The 19,225-nt window shown below is 42.4% G+C and overlaps 1 protein-coding gene across 4 annotated transcripts in view; it reads right to left on the minus strand.

Annotated features, from left to right (window-relative positions):
* RBKS (ribokinase) overlaps positions 1-19,225 on the minus strand; it is a 65,543-nt gene that overhangs the window by 43,200 nt on the left and 3,118 nt on the right. For all 4 annotated transcript variants that reach the window (XM_053382963.1, XM_053382960.1, XM_053382962.1 and 1 more), the window contains 2 exons: positions 7,785-7,917; positions 4,095-4,158 (listed from right to left, as the gene is read on the minus strand). In XM_053382963.1, coding sequence (XP_053238938.1) covers positions 4,095-4,158; positions 7,785-7,796 — 76 coding nt within the window. In that variant the 5' untranslated portion in view covers positions 7,797-7,917. The remainder of the gene's footprint in view (positions 1-4,094; positions 4,159-7,784; positions 7,918-19,225) is intronic.

Below are 19,225 nucleotides of genomic sequence, written 5' to 3' on the forward strand. Positions count from 1 at the left end.
CACCTAATGATGGATTAAGAGGACAGTTTGTGTCTCATTACTATAATTTATCCTTCCGTCATTGGGGGAAGACTGTAGCTCAGGTACAGAACAAGTACTTTGCACTTGCATCAAACCGTGGCATCTTAAAGTAGGACTCTGAAAAGTCCTTGTCTGAAATCTTGGAGAGCTGCTAACGGTCAATGTAGTAGACAATGCTGAACTATTATTATTATTATTATTATTATTATTATTATTATTATTATTATTTTCACTTATTAATCACCTCCCATAAAGCATCTTGAAACAGCTTGCAATACAATATAAAACATTTATATTATCTGGTTTTTTTGCAGATAAAGTCGCTCTGATTCCGGAAGAGGTAGACTCCACCATGAGAGCAGGGCCGGGGCGGAAGAGTGCTAGAGTCCTGTCTAGTCAAGTTGTGTGGGATCAATTCCAATCTGTTACCTCTGAGGATGTGGATAGGCTGCTTGGACAAGTGAAACCAACCACCTGTCTCCTTGATCCTTGCCCATCCTGGTTTATAAAAGCTAGCTGGGAAGGACTGGGCGATTGGCTTCGCGGGGTGGTGAATGCTTCCCTCTGTGAGGGAGCCTTCCCAGACCTGCTGAAAGAGGCGGTCATTAAACCGCTTCTTAAAAAAAACATCTCTAGTCCCGGCCAATATAGCCAACTATTGCCCAGTCTCAAATCTTCCATTATTGGACAAGGTGATTAAGCAAGTGGTTGTTGAACAACTCCAGGCACGCCTGGAAGAAGCGGACCATTTGGATCCCTTCCAGTCGGGATTCAGGCCTCATCATGGAACTGAAACTGCCTTGGTTGCACTGGTCGATGATCTCTGGCGGGCTAGGGACAAAGGTGAGTGCTGTTTCCTAGTTCTGCTGGATCTCTCAGCGGCTTTTGACACCATCAACCATAACATCCTTCTGGACCGTCTAGAGGGGCTGGAAGCACTGTTATACAGTGGTTTCGCTCCTTCCTCCTGGGCCGTGTTCAGAAAGTGGTGGGGGGGGGGAATGAGTGTTCAGACCCCTGGGCTCTCACCTGTGGGGTGCCTCAGGGTTCTGTCCTCTCCCCCATGCTTTTCAACATCTACATGCAGCTGCTGGGAGAGATCATCAGGGGGTTTGGGCTGGGTGTTCATCAGTATGCGGATGATACCCAGCTCTACCTCTCTTTCAAATCAGAACCAGTGAAGGCGGTGAAGGTCCTGTGTGAGTGTCTGGAGGCAGTTGGAGGATGGATGGTGGCTAACAGATTGAGGCTGAATCCTGACAGTTGAATCCTGAAGTACTGTTTTGGGGGGACAGGAGGTGGGCAGGTGTGGAGGACTTCCTGGACCTGAATGGGATAACTATGTCCCCTGAAGGACCAGGTGCACAGCCCGGGAGTCATTTTGGACTCACAGCTGTCCATGGAGGCACAGGTCAATTCTGTGTCCAGGGCAGCTGTTTATCAGCTCCATCTGGTATGCAGGCTTAGACCCTACCTGCCCGCAGACTGTCTCACCAGAGTGGTGCATGCTCTAGTTATCTCTTGCTTGGACTACTGCAATGTGGGGCTACCTTTGAAGGTGACCCAGAAACTACAACTAATCCAGAATGCAGCAGCTAGACTGGTAACTGGGAGCAGCTGCTGAGACCACATAACACCGGTCTTGGAAGACCTACATTGGCTCCCAGTACGTTTCCAAGCACAATTCAAAAGTGTTGGTGCTGACCTTTAAAGCCCTAAATGGCCTCGGTCCAGTATACCTGAAGGAGCGTCTCCACCACCATCGTTCAGCCCGGACACTGAAGTCCAGTGCTGAGGGCCTTCTGGCGGTTCCCTTGCAGCGAGAAGCCAAGTTACAGGAAACCAGGCCGCGGGCCTTCTCAGTAGTGGCACCCACCCTGTGGAACGCCCTCCCACCAGATGTCAAAGAGACCAACAACTACCAGACTTTTAGAAGACATCTGAAGGCAGCCCTGTTTAGGGAAGCTTTTAATGTTTAATAGACTATTGTATTTTAATATTCTGTTGAAAGCCGCCCAGAGTGGCTGGGGAAACCCAACCAGATGGGCGGGGTATAAATAAACTATTATTATTATTATTATTATTATTATTATTATTATTATTATTATTATTATTACAATTGCATATAAAGACAATTAGAACACTATTATTATTATTATTATTATTATTATTATTATTATTATTATTATTATTTGCCGCCCATCTGACTGGGTTGCCCCAGACACTCTGTGCAGCTTACTGCAAAGTAAAACAACAAACACATTAAAACATCAAACATTTAAAACTTCCCTATACAGGGCTGCTTTCAGATGTCTTCTAAAAGTCAGATTGCTGTTTATTTCCTTGACATCTGATGGGAGGGCATTCCACAGGGTGAGCACAACTACACACATAAAATCAATTCAGATCCAGGACAGATACCAATTGGGATAAATCTTTTTCTAGGCTTGTTGAAAGGGGAACGCCTTTAGGAGGCGCTGAAAACCCATAGAGGCGACACCTATCCGATATGCAATGGGAGGGTCTATTCAAAGGGTAGGTGCTGCTGGCATCACTTGAAACTGATCGCCTTATAGGATGGCATCTGCAGGATGCCCTCTCCTGCAGAACGCTGGGATGAGGCAGCTGAGTACATAAGAGGATGAGCTAGATGGGCAAATGGTCTCTGACTTGCTACAGAACAACTCACTGTGTTAATACAATTTATTTATTTAAAGCATGTTTTTCCCCATTCCTCAGCCAAACAAACAAACAAACAAACAGGCTTTCAGGTCAATAAGAATTCCACTCTACAAAGACAAAAAAAAAAAGCAGAATGGAGCTTGGTCACTGTGGCACCTGTGCTGGGAACCTTACATTTAGGCAACTGTAATGGGCTTTGTAAAGGGACGCGGGTGGTGCTGTGGGTAAAACCTCAGTGCCTAGGACTTGCCGATCGTATGGTCGGCGGTTCGAATCCCCGCAGCAGGGTGAGCTCCCGTCTTTCGGTCCCAGCTCCTGCCCACCTAGCAGTTCGAAAGCACCCCTAAGTGCAAGTAGATAAATAGGTACCGCTTTATAGCGGGAAGGTAAACGGCGTTTCCGTGTGCTGCGCTGGTGCCGGCTCGCCAGAGCAGCTTCGTCACGCTGGCCATGTGACCCGGAAGTGTCTTCGGACAGCGCTGGCTCCCGGCCTCTTAAGTGAGATGAGTGCACAACCCTAGAGTCGGACACGACTGGCCCGTACGGGCAGGGGTACCTTTACCTTTACCTTTAATGGGCTTTGGGGCTTCCCTTAAGTCTATTCTGGACATGGCAGCTGGTGCAGAAGGCTGTTGCCTGGGTGGTGGGTGGCGCCCCTTACCAGGTACATGTCACACATGGGCTATGGGACCTGCACTTGCTAACTATCAGTCACCAAACCAGTTTGAAGGTGTTGTTTAGGGCTTTCTGCGCAAGTAACAAATCTAGACCAGGTTATCTGAAAGCCAGCCTTCCCCTGCATTGCCAGGGTCAGGGCATCAGGATGAACAAATGGAATCCAATTAGCCACGTCACACTGTAATGATTTTCACTGGTGGCCTAGTTGTGGAAGAACCACTCTGCTGAAAAAGGAGAGGTCCCATCTGTATTGGCATTCGGCCAGCTTTTTAAGACGTACCTGTTTAAGCAGGCCTTCCCCTTGATCTCTTGACACGATTCTCCTGCTTCAATTACAGTTCTGTTTTATTGGGTATTTTAATTATGGATATTTATATTTTAATGCTTGTGTAATTGGTTTGCATACTTGTAAACTGCTTGGAAGCCTGCCCATTCATTTCCATGGGTCTAATCCAGTAGTTTCTGGCTGGCCTGTGCTCATCAGGATGGCTATAGGGCAGGATGTGGAGATGGAGAAGTCAGGGGAGCTCTAGCTTGGCAGTGGTTCTGCAGGTGGGCATACACCTGCAGGCTGCCACTGCCAACCCAGAGCTTTCCTGACCTTGCTACTGTCTCACCAGCCTTGGGAGGATATCACTGCTGCCCCCACCCTCATACCGCTGATGGTCTGTGATTTACTTGAGTGCAACATAGTTAAAATATGAAACATTTACCTGTAGGAATCCCATTTTTCTTAAAGTTTTCAAGATAATCATTGCCAAAGGAATCCTTACCAACCTACACAGCAAAGGTGAAAAAACATTAGATCTCTTACATTTAGTGCATATCACTAAATATACTGCACATGTGTATTCCAAACGCATTGTATTCCAAATGCAAATATTCTATATCAGCAAGGGGGGAAAGATACACTCTCTTCTTGTGCATCTTGATTTACTGAGGCTGTAGTTTCAGCAAATTTTAACATTAAAGCATTCTGCACTCTTGTTTTGTAAGGCCATTTCAAATACATGAGGTGGGATTTAACTAAGTTGTTCCGTGAGCATAACAAGGTCCATTCAAACAAGTGGGGGACTTCCTCCACCCCTTAAATCCGCTCTGGAGGTTTGGGGGAAGCTCCAAAGAGGTTTAAGGGGTGCATGGGGTGGGAGGAGGGGGTGGAAACATCTCAGTGTGGGAATGAATCATGTTTCCCATGCACATACCATATGTTGAATTCCACCCAGAAAGTTTAATAGGCATATTATTTTGCTGTATCGCTGCAACTCATATTTAGGATTCTACGATGTCCCACTTGGGATTTCTTTCACCGTATAAAGTGATTGCAAAATAATGTAGTGTAAGGTCTCTCTGGGAGAAGAGTATTTTAAAAATGCAAAAATAGGATATCCATAAAACAACCTCCACAAAACCAGATTTTCAAGCGAATGTTTAGCACCATGGGTTGAAAGTGATTTCAAAAGCATATAGCAAGACAAAGCATTTTAGAAGATGCTATTAAGATGCCATTAAAGAATATCACTGTTCCTAAGGGAGAACATAGACATCAGGGACACTTTGGTAAAGATGGACTATTGTGGTCACAGACCAGAGAGGAATTAGACAAATAAACATGTCAAGTGGTTCTTGAAACTGAGCAGGAGCGATTTGTGGTTTCAGGATTCCCAGCCGGTCCTTGATTCCTATGTTAACATTTTACCAGAGCTGACATTAGCTATGCTTCCCTAGAGTGTTCTGTGTGGTTCAATGCATTAGGGTAGTGCAGAATGCAGCATAAAACCATCTAAGACTTTTTAAATTTTTCTTTTTGCTTCAAGCCACTGATTTCAGTCAGTTTGGAATAAAAAAAAATGGTACTAATTTCATAGAATTGTAGAGTTGGAAGGGATTGGATCAAAGGACAGGTCTTTGGGAAGAATATACCTTCTATTTGGGCGTCATTTCTTTCTTGTGCCCCTTCCTTCAAGCATTTGATAACAAAAGTAAGACTTTGAATGGGAAGGTAACTGGTTTTGCAATGATAGGGTGCCCTCCTGATTTTTGGACTGCCCCCACCAGCCTAGTATCCAATGTTCCAGCAGGATGTTGTTGGCTAAGATTGGCCTACAGAATCAAAATAATCTGTTAATCTACAAATTAATTATATTGGGATGAGCAGGAGTATTTGCAAGCATTTATTATTGCACTATGCCCTTTTAAAATGTGGGGTTTGGGGGCAGAGTTATTGGGTTGTTGTTTTTATTTTGATTATGTATTTTGTGGTTGGTTTGGGTTGTTTTTTTCTGTGAACCGCCCTGAGACCTCCAGGTATAGGGCGGTGTATAAATTCAATTAACAACAACAACAACAACAGCTATCTGTTCTGCATAACTAAATTTTATGGTCAACTTTTTAAGAAGTATATTTCTTATTTTTATTGCACTGGAATCTCAACTTTGTTATCAAAAATTAAAAATCTAGTAAGATCAATTTGGGGTGAGGGGGGATTAAATCATAGTTTAGGATGTCATAATTCAGCTTCCAAATTCATTGTTGTCATAGATGCACTCACACCGTTATGTAACGAAAACAGCAATGCTGTTTCAGATGCAGTTGGCAGTGACCTACGATTTGAAAGCTTTTTTACATTCCATACTTAGCAAACCCAAGCCTTTGCTAACAAAGCACAACCGAGGTTCAGAGGCGACTTCCATTCTTAAAGTGCTGCAAAGGAACAAAACTGAAGCTCAGCCAGATAAAATGGAGATGCTGGGGGTGGATGGTCTGTTAAAGGCGGACGTAGGGCCACACTCCTTAGGAGAGCCGATCAATTTGGCTTTGCTCCTTTAAGTTGATGTGTCTGTCTATGGCCAGGAGTTATTGTCACCAGTTGGGAAAATGCTTTCTGGAAGGGCTGAACCATTGTCCGGCCTGATTTGGCTATCTCTTGCCTTGACTAATGACATACATGGGCTTGCCCTTGAAGACATTTTTGGAAACATCAGCTGGTCCAGGATGCAGCAATACAGGGTTGGTTGGTTGGTTGGTTGGTTGGTTTTCACTAGTCCATTACAGCCTTATTAGAAGTCCAAGGTGCAGGTTTCAGCCTTCAAAAGAGGAGTGGAGCGCTTGCGTCCGAATGTTAAGCCTACAGCTCTCATCATCCCTGATCATTGGACATGCTGTCTGGGACTGATGGTCAGGACTGATGGGAGTTGGGCTGATTCCAATGACATTTGGAAAATAGGAATATAAGAACATAGGAAACTGTTTTATTCCAAGTCAGACCATAGGCTCATCTAGCTCAGCTTTTTTGACAATAACTGATTTTATGTATTTGATATGATTTTATGTATTTGATATTTTATGTGAACCGCCCTGAGACCTTCGGGTGTAGGGCGGCATAGAAATTAAATAAATAATAAAATAAAAATAGTAACTGGCAGCAGCACTCCAGAAAGTCAGCCAGGGGGTCTCTCCCAGCCCTACCTGGCGATGCTAGGAAGTGAACATGGGACCTTCTGTATGCTATACCCACTGAGCTACAGCCTATTCCCATCTCAAATGGTCTGCATCTGGGAAACCTTAAAGACTATCCACTCCTATATCTCCCTTGAGCAGAGCTATAAACAGTGCCACTAGCATCTCAAGTAAGAATACTGCTACTACCAAACAGTGTCAGGGACTGGAGGAATGGTGGAGACCGCCTCCCCCTCCTGAACCTTCCAGAGAAGAGGAAGACAGTATAGATTTACAACAGTGGTTTGAGGAAAGTCACAACTCAGAGGTAGAGGAAGGACAGAGTTGGGAAATAACGGGAAAGGAGGAGGGGAAAACAGTCGGAGCAGCAGGCTGTCACGTTATCACTAGAAAGCAATCCAGACCCCACTTCTCCCAGAACCAAGGGAGCATTGAAAATATGAGAGCAAAGGGCTCGTTGGCAAATGTCCCTAAGCGGCCACCTTAAATTGGGTGGTGCTGTTGACGATTGAGGAAAGAAGGGGGATGGGGATTAGTCGGAGCAATGCCATTACGCTAAGAGGCACCATTTCTAAGCCTCTCTGTGAATATTGAATAAAAGACATTGGTAAGAACTCTCCCTGTTTTGTCTATTCCTGGCAGCCTACTGGGGGGTGGGTCGGATTCCCTGAAGCCTGACAAACAGAGCTTTTTGCAGTGGGGGTACCCATTGTATCAAGTTCCCTCCTGAGGAAAATATGCCCCACTTGCCCCACTGTGGTTTTTAAGAAAAGCAATAAAGACCATGCTTTCTAAGCAGGCTTCTGAGGAGCTAGCTTAAGGTGCACTGCTAGAAAGCTGACTTGAACTCTCCGTTCTTCATTTGTTTTTCACTGTTGCTTTTTAAAAATACACTTACGACAGTATGTATATTTGGGGCAGATGTGAACCCAGAAGATGTTTACCATGCATATCATGGAGGTTTTCGCCCCAAGTCGAGCAGCTTGGACACACTGGTTGGCACCTTTCCCTCCAAATCCAGAGAAAAACCTGTGACCGTGTATGGTTTCTCCAGCTTTTGGCAGGCGTGTGGTAAGGCTGGCAGTTAAAGAAAGAAATATAATATGGGGTTTGAGTGAATTAACAACTGAAATCATAAGAATTACAAACCTCATACTAATTGGGCATATACATAATGTAATAGGGGAATCAAAGCTATTGGGATACATCCAAAAGTACTTACAATAGTAATCCAGTACAGTGGTACCTCTGGATACAGACGCTTCAGGTTACAGACACTTCAGGTTACAGACTCCGCTAACCCAGAAATAGTACCTCAGGTTAAGAACTTTGCTTCAGGATGAGAACAGGAATCGTGCTCTGGCGGCGCGGCAGCAGTGGGAGACCCCCATTAGCTAAAGTGGTGCTTCAGGTTAAGAACAGTTTCAGGTTAAGAACGGACCTCCGGAACGAATTAAGTACTTAACCTGAGGTACCACTGTATAGGTAAATGCAGTCTCTTTCACTATAAGCCTCTCCGTTCAAATCTTCTCCACCACTATAACTAGTATGAAGAAAAACAGGCCTCACAACAGATGCATTGAACTTTGTTGTTAACAGATATGTCACAGCAGAAGGTGGTACCAAGAACCACAAGGTCCAAAATAAAGCTTTAAAGTTCCCGGGTCAACAACTTTGCATAGGGCTAGGGAAGCTAGTGCTCCCCCACTGTTGCTGGATTACCATTTTCATCACCCCTGGTCATTGGGAGTCGGAAGCCAACATTTGGAGGGCCACAATTTCCCCATCCATGGCTTAATAGAAGAGGATGAGACAGTTACCTTTGCTGATAATGATAACATATGCTATAAAAAAATTAAAACCTAACTAGATTTTTTTTTTTTTGCAAAAAATGCAATTGCACAATTATGCCAGGAATCTGATGAAAACCACTCAGGAAATTCTATGTAATTCTCTCTCTCTCTCTCTCTCTCTCTCTCTCTCTCACACACACACACACACACACAGAGCAATCATCAGAAAGAACAATTCTTCCTCAAACACATTTCCACCTTGCATATTAAACATACTCCCAAACACTCATCTATACGCAGTTATGGAAGGTTCACTTTTACCGATACAGCTATTAATAAAATAGAAGTATTGTTAAAATGTAATGCTATTATCTTGTCACAGATTTCTGCAATGAGAAGCAATTATTAGATTTTGCTTTTCATCAGACTAGCTTAAAAGGCATTTCAGAATGCTGCTTTGAATTGACAATGATGAGTAATCTGTACGATTAAGGAAGCATCGGAATTCTACACTTACTAACATTGCCACAAAACTGCATAATAGACCAAAAGCACACATACGCAGAAACAGCTAACGTTACAACTAAACCCAAACAACTTTGTTAGGATGTTCACAATTGTTGCTACAACATTTTCTACGGTAATTCATAACTGACATAAACATTCAGACTGCCACCTTATGCAGACTTATCAAGGAATAATTCCCATTGTGCTCAGTGGGAATTATTTCTGATGTAAGCATGGTTAGAATTACATACACTGCAAGCGAAATGGATATGTGCACACCACTAAAATAGTCTACAGATGAGTTAACATAATTTCCATTCCACTGTATACAGCACACTCTGTAATGTAATTAAATTAAATCAACTCTATCCCCAATTTTCTTCCCAGTTTAATTGTGCATGTTACCAATTAATCTTGACCTTTGTTAATATAATAGCTATTTTGCACTACCTGTTCTCTTTCTGGCACCATGTCACTGCTAATGGTGCTTTGAGACACAGCCTCTCTGAAAGGTTCTTCTTGAGGGACTGATGGAATGATTGACAGGAATGCATTCTGCCTACATCAGGGATCCCCCACTATATCAGTGATCAACCACAAAAGAAAATAACACATCCCCAAACAAACAACTCCCCCTACAAAAGTCTTTTTTTATATATATAAAAAAGAAACTGACAGGTATCTGCAGGTATCAGGGTGTCTAAGGGTCCCATACTGGGGACTCCCAGTCTCTATGGTCACCTGGTGAGTGAGTTGCCATCTTTCAATTTCAGAAATTTGACACGATATATGCTGCATACCACCCAGGAACCTGACTTGATGAAGGGTAGGTGGAACAAAAATATCCCCCCCCCCTTATACCTGCTTTTCCTCATGCAGATCCCGGAGCTCCTAACATTTGTAAAATTCAACATAAACAAGTTAAAACACATATCACACTCAGTTAATACAACAGGGCTACTCTCACAATGCTCCAGAAACCTGCAGAAATAGGTAGGTCACCAGCTGCTACCTGGATGAATATAAAGAAGAGGACAGCTGTATCTATACTGGGCAGGAGTTCAAAAAAACGAGGTGCTGCCACTGAGAAGACCCTGCTACTCACTCCAGCTCATACTCATGAGGGTACCACAAGCCAGGCCTCCCCACAGATCTCAAAACTCAGGTAGGTTTTTACTGGGGAACTCCAAGCACTTTCTAAAATAAGTAACAGAAAAGGTCCCATGTAAGTATTTTTTCAAACATTAACACAGAAATAAATTGAAACTGTTTGTATTCAGGGGTCTAAATTTACTGCCTTGCCAAAGACTATCAGAAATCCCACAGTACGACTGAATTCATTCTCAACTATAGCCTCTCTTCATTGGTCCTTACTTATGTTACATCATGAGAGAATTGTGGATGCAAAGGAAAACCCCCTGGAAAAATCTGATATGACTGCCTTCCCCCATCCTATTTTTGTTTCATTCGGGAAAGTGGAGCAGTGACTCATTTATTTGTAGCACTGTTCATTCAGAAATTAACACATACAGGAATAAAAATTGATACAAAGAGTGAAACCCTACTACCTACGGCTGGGGAAGACCATTCAGATAAGGGGTCTGAGAACAACTGCCATAGGTGCTGCTGCTACCACAGAGCAACATGTTAAATTGTGCGCTGGGGCTGAGCTCAACAACCTGTCACTTTACTCTGCAATTTTAAGCATGTCTGTTCAATAGGACTTCCTCCCCTGCACATATGTATAGAAAGTATACAGAAGCATATTAAATAAAAGGAATTTAAAGAGAAATCTTCAACAGCAAGTGATCTGCTTATAAACCTTGGTGTACTGGGTTTGTCACACATCAAGAGTTTTGAGCAGAAGTCTTAAATGCATTGCTTTGAAGAAAATACTTAATAACCAAGGAAACAGGCAAAAGAACTGGCAAGGAGGCATGCTAAATGCCACATAGCAGAAGATGTTTACACAGGACTTTGTTCCTGGCAACAAAAAATGTTATAAGGGTGTTGACAACACAGCACAATGTTCAGTTTGTGAATATCTTAAAATATGGTGAGATGGAGTGAAAACTTTGCAGGGGATCCAAAGCACGTCTCTCAACCTTCAAAGTCCAAGTAAGTTTGAAAAAAACCACCAAATAAGGGAGAGAGGGAGGAAGTCAGATTTACTCATGGTACTGTAATTTGTAAAAAATTATCTCATATCAAGAAGGTATAATGCATTTGAAGGAGTCCCTGCCTATAGTCCTAGCCTACAGTGGTGTGGGTAAGGGACTCTCCGATCATCACAGGATGTCCCTGAAGTCTTGTCACTGGTTCCTCACAACTTTGGTTATGACAATCAGAGTGAGGGCTTGCTTGGGACAAATACTCAGTAGTCAGGTTGCTAACAGAAGAGCCTGGCTCAACATATTGTCTATGAAGAATCTTATTTTTGCAAGTCTTGTTGATTTCACCTGTGGACTGAGCTGTAAGAATGAACAGAGTCCATATAATACAAGATCTGGGGCAAATTGGCTCCTGTGTGAGTCGAGTTTCACATTCCCATGGAGGATCCATGTAGGATGATCAGGCAAGGAGATAGATCACTGGGAGAAATGCCCTTCTTCTGCCACTACTACAAAGGCTCAGGGTGGCTTGGCTGCATCTCAGCAATGTGGGCAATTGAGCACACTTGTAACAAGGCATAAGAAGACAGCCTCTCACAGCTTGTACATAAGAGATGAAAAGGGCAGGACAAAGATGCCAGCCGTACTTTAGCTTTGACAACAGGATTTTTACAAGTTCCTTCCTTTCCCAGATTCCTTGGAAGCTGGTGCCACTTATATTATCCGTTCAGCGTTCAAGACTTACAAATTCAATTTATGTCCAGATAATGGGTGCTGGTGGCAAAGAAGAAAGACTGCATCATCAGAATTCTAGCACCCAAAAGTGATTGCATTATTTTTTGCCCTCTTAACCCTCATCAGGATTCAATATTAGCCATGTCTGCAGCCACGGCCTGATTTCTGCAGTCTGGCACACAGCACTCATTTTCAGCACTAGACTGACAACTGATGCGAGTGTGATGCCACGCACCACTTCTCATGCCACTTTCTACCAGTCATGGGAAACCCTCTGCTCACAGTGTTACACATGATCATCCTTAAAATTCTTAAATGGGTCTCATTCTTGTTCAAAGCTATTAGTCCTCTGCTTTTCTTGTCTAACCCTTAAATTCCACCAAATTTTACTTACAGTTGCAAATTCCCATAGTTTAGTGAACCACTCTTCCTTTCCCCCAGTATTTTACATGCAGCATCCTAGCTGCTAACACCATATAAAAGACATCCTGCTAATATTAAACATGATTTCTTGAAATAAATGTTTTGCCTCTAGGAAGTCCACCAACAGTGGATAACACCCACTCTGCCTGTTCAACACTTCCAAGAGTTACTGTTACCAGTATCACATATACTCTTTTAAGAGAGTTGAATATCACCTAGTTTATAACTTGAGTTTTCTATTAATGATATCAATACAATTCATATTGTTCATATATTCCCCCATATCCTCTAGAACCCCCTCTCCTATCATTGCTTCCCATGTTCAAGTGTAATCCTATTTTCTGTCTTCTCTCTTACTCAGTATAATTTGGTAAATTTCAAACAACATATTTCTTGGTTTCTCTCAAATTAATCCTTCAACATTATTTAACTCTCTCAATTCCACTCTGTATCTGAACTCTCTCTTATTTGAAGATATTCAAATACTAGCGGCCTTATTATCACTCAAAATTTCCTTAACCCTGCTCAGGCGCCTGACCTGATTACTGTTAAAATTCCACTGGAATGATTCCATTTTTGTTAAACTGTTGCTAAAATAGCTGCATCCAGTGGAGATTTTAAGGAACAGAAACAGTTTTTAAATTTACCCTCCCCACACACTTTCCATAGTGCTACTAATCCCTTTTTCTAATTTTTATCTTAATTTTCTGTGCACAAGAACACATTTGGTGCAATTCCAGCAGAATAGTTTTCCAAATTGTTTATACAGTATAGCCTTCTCCTATTTCATAACAACTTTTAACCGATCCATTTCATGGGCTGCTTCTGTAGCAGTAGACACACTAAGCTTTACTCAAAGGAGATCTACTGAAATGAATGGACCTAAGTTAGTCATATCCATTAATTTCAGTGGGTCTACTCTGAGTATGATTAACATTGCCTATAACCCAAAATACGTAATTTAAAGGAGGATATATCCATAGATGTCAGGAGGAAGCCTGTGCTATGATCAGATCTGTAATCCATAAATTTGTTAATCCAGCATACCTGAATCTCAAATATCTTTGACTGGAATGGAACAAAGCCAGTTGACACAGTTTTGCAATCATACTATCTAATATCAAAAGGTTACTGATCTCTGGCAAACTTATTTCTTAAACGCACATGATAGAAAGGTTAAGGCCACAATCATATGCACACTAACCTGGAAGTAAACTCTACTGAATGCAGAGGGGCTAACTTCTAAGTTTCATGTAATAATAAGGGCTAAAGCTAGTTATTTCATTGCATGTTTCTTTGGAGTTGGCTAAAGGGACAAAAACAATGTCATGTGACAGGCAAACTGAAATGCTCCCAACTGATGCATAGCAATAGAAATTTCTCCGGGAATTTCAGTGCACAAACTGTAGTCATCAGACTGCAATTCATATGTGTTCTTTCCACCCAGGCACAGAAGACGCTTTCGAGTTGCTGATTTTATTTCATTTTAAACATAACTGTTTTCCTTCTAAGATCAAACGACGCCAATTCACTTATTCCATTACCCATGCTAAGGCCCCAAAGAATTAAGCAATGGTTTCCAAGCCCCATGTGGGCTATAATGCCATGGAGCTTGGTAAAGGCAAGCCTTATCTCACAATCCATAATTTTTAATTGCCAGTACTCAGAGGAATGCCTAAATCTTCCACTGATGGCATCACAGTCTACTGCCATGGAAATAGTTAGCACTACAAACAGCGACCTCACCTCTATGGAAAACAGAGAAGACTGTGTAAAGTGGAAATGACAGCTGGGATAAATCAGCCTTCAAATATAATAAACATTTAAAGTAGCCTGCTTAAACATACACACAGACGAACACACACCAACAGTTCATACTAGCCTAGGGATCACTGTAGGACACACAAGTTTCTGGAAATGTCCATGTGTCCTTAAACACTCCTGTGCTGTTTCTATCTGCAGGATCTGCACCATCTGAGAATTTATTATTCATCCTCTCAGGGCTGGCCAACATCTCTAATCTCAGTCCCTGCTCCTCAGTTGTTACTATCCTGCATCCAGCTGATCTTTACTGGGATTGTGGTTCTGCACACCAAAGTTTAAGAAGGCTGCCAACAAACTGGAGCATGTCCAGAGGAGCGTAACAAACATGACAAGGGTCCTGGAGGAAAGTTGTGGGGGACACACAGCAGAAGAGACCATTTAGAGGTGACACAGCAGCCATCTTCAAATATTTGAAAGGCTGTCACATGGATGATGAAGCAAATTTGTTTTCAGTTACTCCACAGGGCAGTACGTGAACCAACAGCCCCAAAATACAATAAAGGGGATTTTGATTAGACTTCAGGAAATATGTGTTCATGGTATGAGTTGCTTGGGGAAGAAATGGATTGCCTTGGAAGTGATAGACCAGGGGTCAGCAACCTTTTTCAGCCATAGGCCAGTCCACCATCTCTCAGACCATGTGGTAGGCCAGATTATTTTTTTTGGGGGGGTGAATGAATTCCTATGCCCCACAAATAACCCAGAGATGCATTTTAAATAAAAGCACACATTCTACCCATGTAAACACACCAGGCAGGCCCCACAAATAACCCAGAGATGCCTTTTAAATAAAAGGACACATTCTACTCATGTAAAAACATGCTGATTTCCGGATTGAGAAGGAAATCTGGCCGGATCTGGCCCCAGGCCTTAGTTTGCCTACCCATGAACTAAGCCATTTGCTGCACAACAGTAGATTTTCTGTTCCATGGAGTTAAACTAGATAGCCTTTGAGGTTATTTCTGCTTCTCTGTTTCTACGATTCTAAGCTCTCCACTTTGCCCCTGTCCCATCTGTTATATTCCTGCCACACATCAAGCATGTTTCAAAAACAAACCATGAACTATAAAACCATAGGACAAACCTTGGTTACAGGCCATGGTTAGCCTGGAGAGAGCTAAAGCATGAGCCAAACAGCCACAGTCTCCTCCCTGGGAGTCCCCCCTGCACATGCTAAACCATGGTTTGTGAGTGAACCAGACCATTGAAACTAATGACTAGTTTGGGATCTTTAATTACAAAGGATCTACTCTAAGTAGAGGGGGAAGCGTGTGGTGCTGTGGTCTAAACCACAGAGCCTAGGACTTGCCGATCAGAAGGTCGGTGGTTCAAATCCCCATGGCGGGGTGAGCTCCAGTTGTTAGGTCCCAGCTCCTGCCCACCTAGCAGTTCAAAAGCACGTCAAAGTGCAAGTAAATAAATAGGTACCGCTCCGGTGGGAAGGTAAACGGCATTTCCATGCGCTGCTCTGGTTCGCCAGAAGCGGCTTAGTCATGCTGGCCACATGACCCAGAAAAACTGTCTGTAGACAAACGCTGGCTCCCTCGGCCTAGAGAGCGAGATGAGCGCGCAACCCCAGAGTCGTCCACGACTGGACCTAATGGTCAGGGGTACCTTTACCTTTTACTCTAAGTAGAACTTAGTTAGTGGAACCCAAATGAACAACTAACACAAGTGTCAGGCTTCTGACACACATCTTGGTGTCTTGGATAATACCTTCAGTGACTCTGGGTCACATGCCCAGTGACTACAATGAATATATTCTGTGGCAACACACCATTTAGAAAATGAAAATCAGAAATGCAACTGGCCACTGTGAAACATTTTAAAGGTTTAGGGCTTTTAGTCAAGTGCCTGCTTAGAGATCTGTATAATGTATTTTCTTTTTCGCGGGTGAACAGCTTTAATTACAGGCTAACTAACAATGAAACAGAATGATAACTCAAATGTTTTGTTGAGGGTTTATAGATGTGTTTAAGGCTGGATGGAGAAAAAGAGCTGGAAGGTGGCTCCAGGCACATTCGCCAACATGAAAGAAGGCACGCATTCTGGAGAGGAGGAGAGAAAGACAAAGGGAAGGTGGAGAAGTCTAGGCAGATCGTGGGGAGTGGAAGAATGCAGGCAGAGATAAGGGAAATGCAGGGAAGGAAATTCATTTTCTCCTCAAAGAACCCAAAGCAGTTTTTTTTCAAATCTTGGGAAGATACAAATCTAGAAAACTGGTTTTTGGGAAATCTATGAAGGGAATGGAAACAACTTGTTGCAATTGGAAAAAAGAAATAATGAGGCCAAGACAGAACATTCTAAAAACAATACTGTTCATGGTTGCACATCAAAGGAGGAGTTGCACAGAGCAGACAGAAGCAAAAGATAATTGCATACACACGTTTTAGAGAAGGGTTGGTACCCTGGAAGGAAAAATAACCTATTCAGTATCTTGGGCTTCACGGGAAAGAAATACCTTCAGCAATTGTCCTTGTTTGCCTGCCACAGTAAGACAAACTATTGCTTACAGGGACTGCTCATGGCTAGCAAGAAGAGAACTTAAGAGCTTATGTTCAGACAACATGCCAAGCCAAACTTTGCTTGGCAGAGAAATAAAAAACAAAACAAAACCACTGGGGTAGTAGCAAAGCAGCAGTGAACTCCTCTCAGGGAAACTGCATGTTTGTGAATTCTAGTAAGCCAGAGTTTACCACAAACTAAGCCAGGGGCCAGCAAACTTTTTCAGCAGGGAGCCGGTCCACTGTCCCTCAGAGCTTGTGGGGGGCCGGAATATATTTGGGTGGGGGGAAATGAACGAATTCCTATGCCCCACAAATAACCCAGAGATGCATTTTAAATAAAAGCACACATTCTATTCATGTAAAAACACCAAGCAGGCCCCACAAATAACCCAGAGATGCATTTTAAATAAAAGGACACATTCTTCTTATGTAAAAACATGCTGATTCCTGGACCGTCCGCAAGCCGGATTTAGAAGGCGACTGGGCCGGATCTGGCCCTGGGCCTTAGTTTGCCTACCCATGAACTAAGCCATTTGCTTACTGTGATGTTTGGAACCAAGCGCCACCACATATAATTGAGCTTTTATGTGTGTATGGGTTTAAAAGAGGCTTAGACAAATTCATGGAGGATGAGGCTGTCCGTGGCTACTAACCCTGATGGCTATGTTCTCTTCCACCAGGGATCAAGCCTTTGGAGTGACAGGCCCTGCCTGTGGAACTCCTTGCAAGTAGAGGTCTGGTAGGAGTCAACCCTGCCTTCTTTTGAAACTTGCATTTTTAAACCTACCAGTATTAATTGCTTTTTTTTTTTTTAGTAAGATTTTATGTTGTAAACTGCCTTGCCAATTGTTGGCTGCAATTATATTTTAGTAAATTGTGGGTTGCTTGCTTTATCAGCTGTTGGTTTGCTGATATTTTACTTGTGAGTATATTGTACTATATATTAATTTTATTGGAAACCTCTTTGGAAGAGTTTACTCTTCAAGATGGCATATAAATGTTTCAAATAAATGCTATGCTGGTGGAATGCCAAATACGCTGGTGGCATGACAAATACGCCAGCAGAACTCTTCTAATACACTTGCAGATGCCTCCATTCACAGAGCCATTTCTGGCAGAATAAAGTATAGGATTGCTCTGCCTATCTTTTGAATGTATTTATGATTATTGTTTATCGTTACTCAGTGTTAAGCTTTGGTAGATTGATGCTGCCTTTATCATTTCCTAAAATCTAAGGCATATGTTTTTCATTGTTCCTCCTCAGCCAATCAGCCTATTAAAAATTATTATTAACAGAACTGAGTACAAGATAGGACTAGAAATCAGGATGCCATTCCTATTTTTGGGTGGTGAAAATAGCAAGCCAGACGCAAATGAAACCCCCATGAGAGGGTAAGAACTGAAATATTGTTTTCCCCCAAGAAGCATACGTGCTTGGTTTCAGGGTTGCAACTTTTCTTGTTCTCAAAAAAATTAGAAGCAATATTATTGCTCTGATTGTTTCAGCATAGCTCTCTGCATTTAATTTCATCTATTACAGCAATTTTCCATTTTAAATTCAGTTATTTTTAGTGTGTCTCATTCTCACTAGCCTTGTGTACTGGAACTCTCAACTGCATGAAATGCTACGCAGATCTTAAGCCAATACTGACCATCTCTAAGTTCCCTTCACTTCCATTCTATAGCATTCCTGCAATGTTGCATGAACATGTATGTTGATCCGGAATTAAACTCCACTAGAATAAGGCAGTATGTGTGTAGATTCATGTAATGAGCTAAAGACTGAAGGTTTTGTCAACTTACTGGCAGGATACTGGAGGGTAGGGCTGTAGTAAGCCATTCCCAATCCTCTATTCCCACATAAAGTTTCCTAAATTCTAGAGCAAAATGGGAGAGAGAGTTTTTGGACCAGCAGGTGGAGTGGATGAGAACTGGACTCTAACAACATCTGGAGGGCCATAGGTTCCTATTCTAGCTTTAACATCCCTTTTCTAGAGCGTCAGGTGTTAATAGACCCGACATAGTCTCTCCCAGTGTTAACAACAAGTAGAATGCCAATGCCACCAACAGACAGTTAAAATTCTAACATTTAAAGGCTTATCATCAATCCTCAACACAGTATACACAAAACATGCTAGCCTTCTTATACAAAACGAAAGAACAAGGTCTCATGAGGGCCTTTTAGCATTTTTATAGTGCAATACTATGCATCTCTTCTCACAAATATGTCCCACTGAATTCAATGAAATGTACTCCCAGGTAATTAAGTAATGGTATTATAGCCTTAACTTTCCGGGGGGAAGAAACCTACATATGCCAAAATTCAGGGGTGCTTTATAGAGTCACTGGCACTGACAATCAATACAACAGAATGCAGTGGGGGGAAACAGTGTGTGTTTGAACATCACAATAAACCATAAGTTTCAGATTTTAAACCAATCTGTTTAGTGTTTTCTGGTTCTTTTTTGTACTTAAGTCAGTGTGG

The sequence above is a fragment of the Podarcis raffonei genome, chromosome 3, assembly GCF_027172205.1.
Source record: "Podarcis raffonei isolate rPodRaf1 chromosome 3, rPodRaf1.pri, whole genome shotgun sequence".
Taxonomy (NCBI): domain Eukaryota; kingdom Metazoa; phylum Chordata; class Lepidosauria; order Squamata; family Lacertidae; genus Podarcis; species Podarcis raffonei.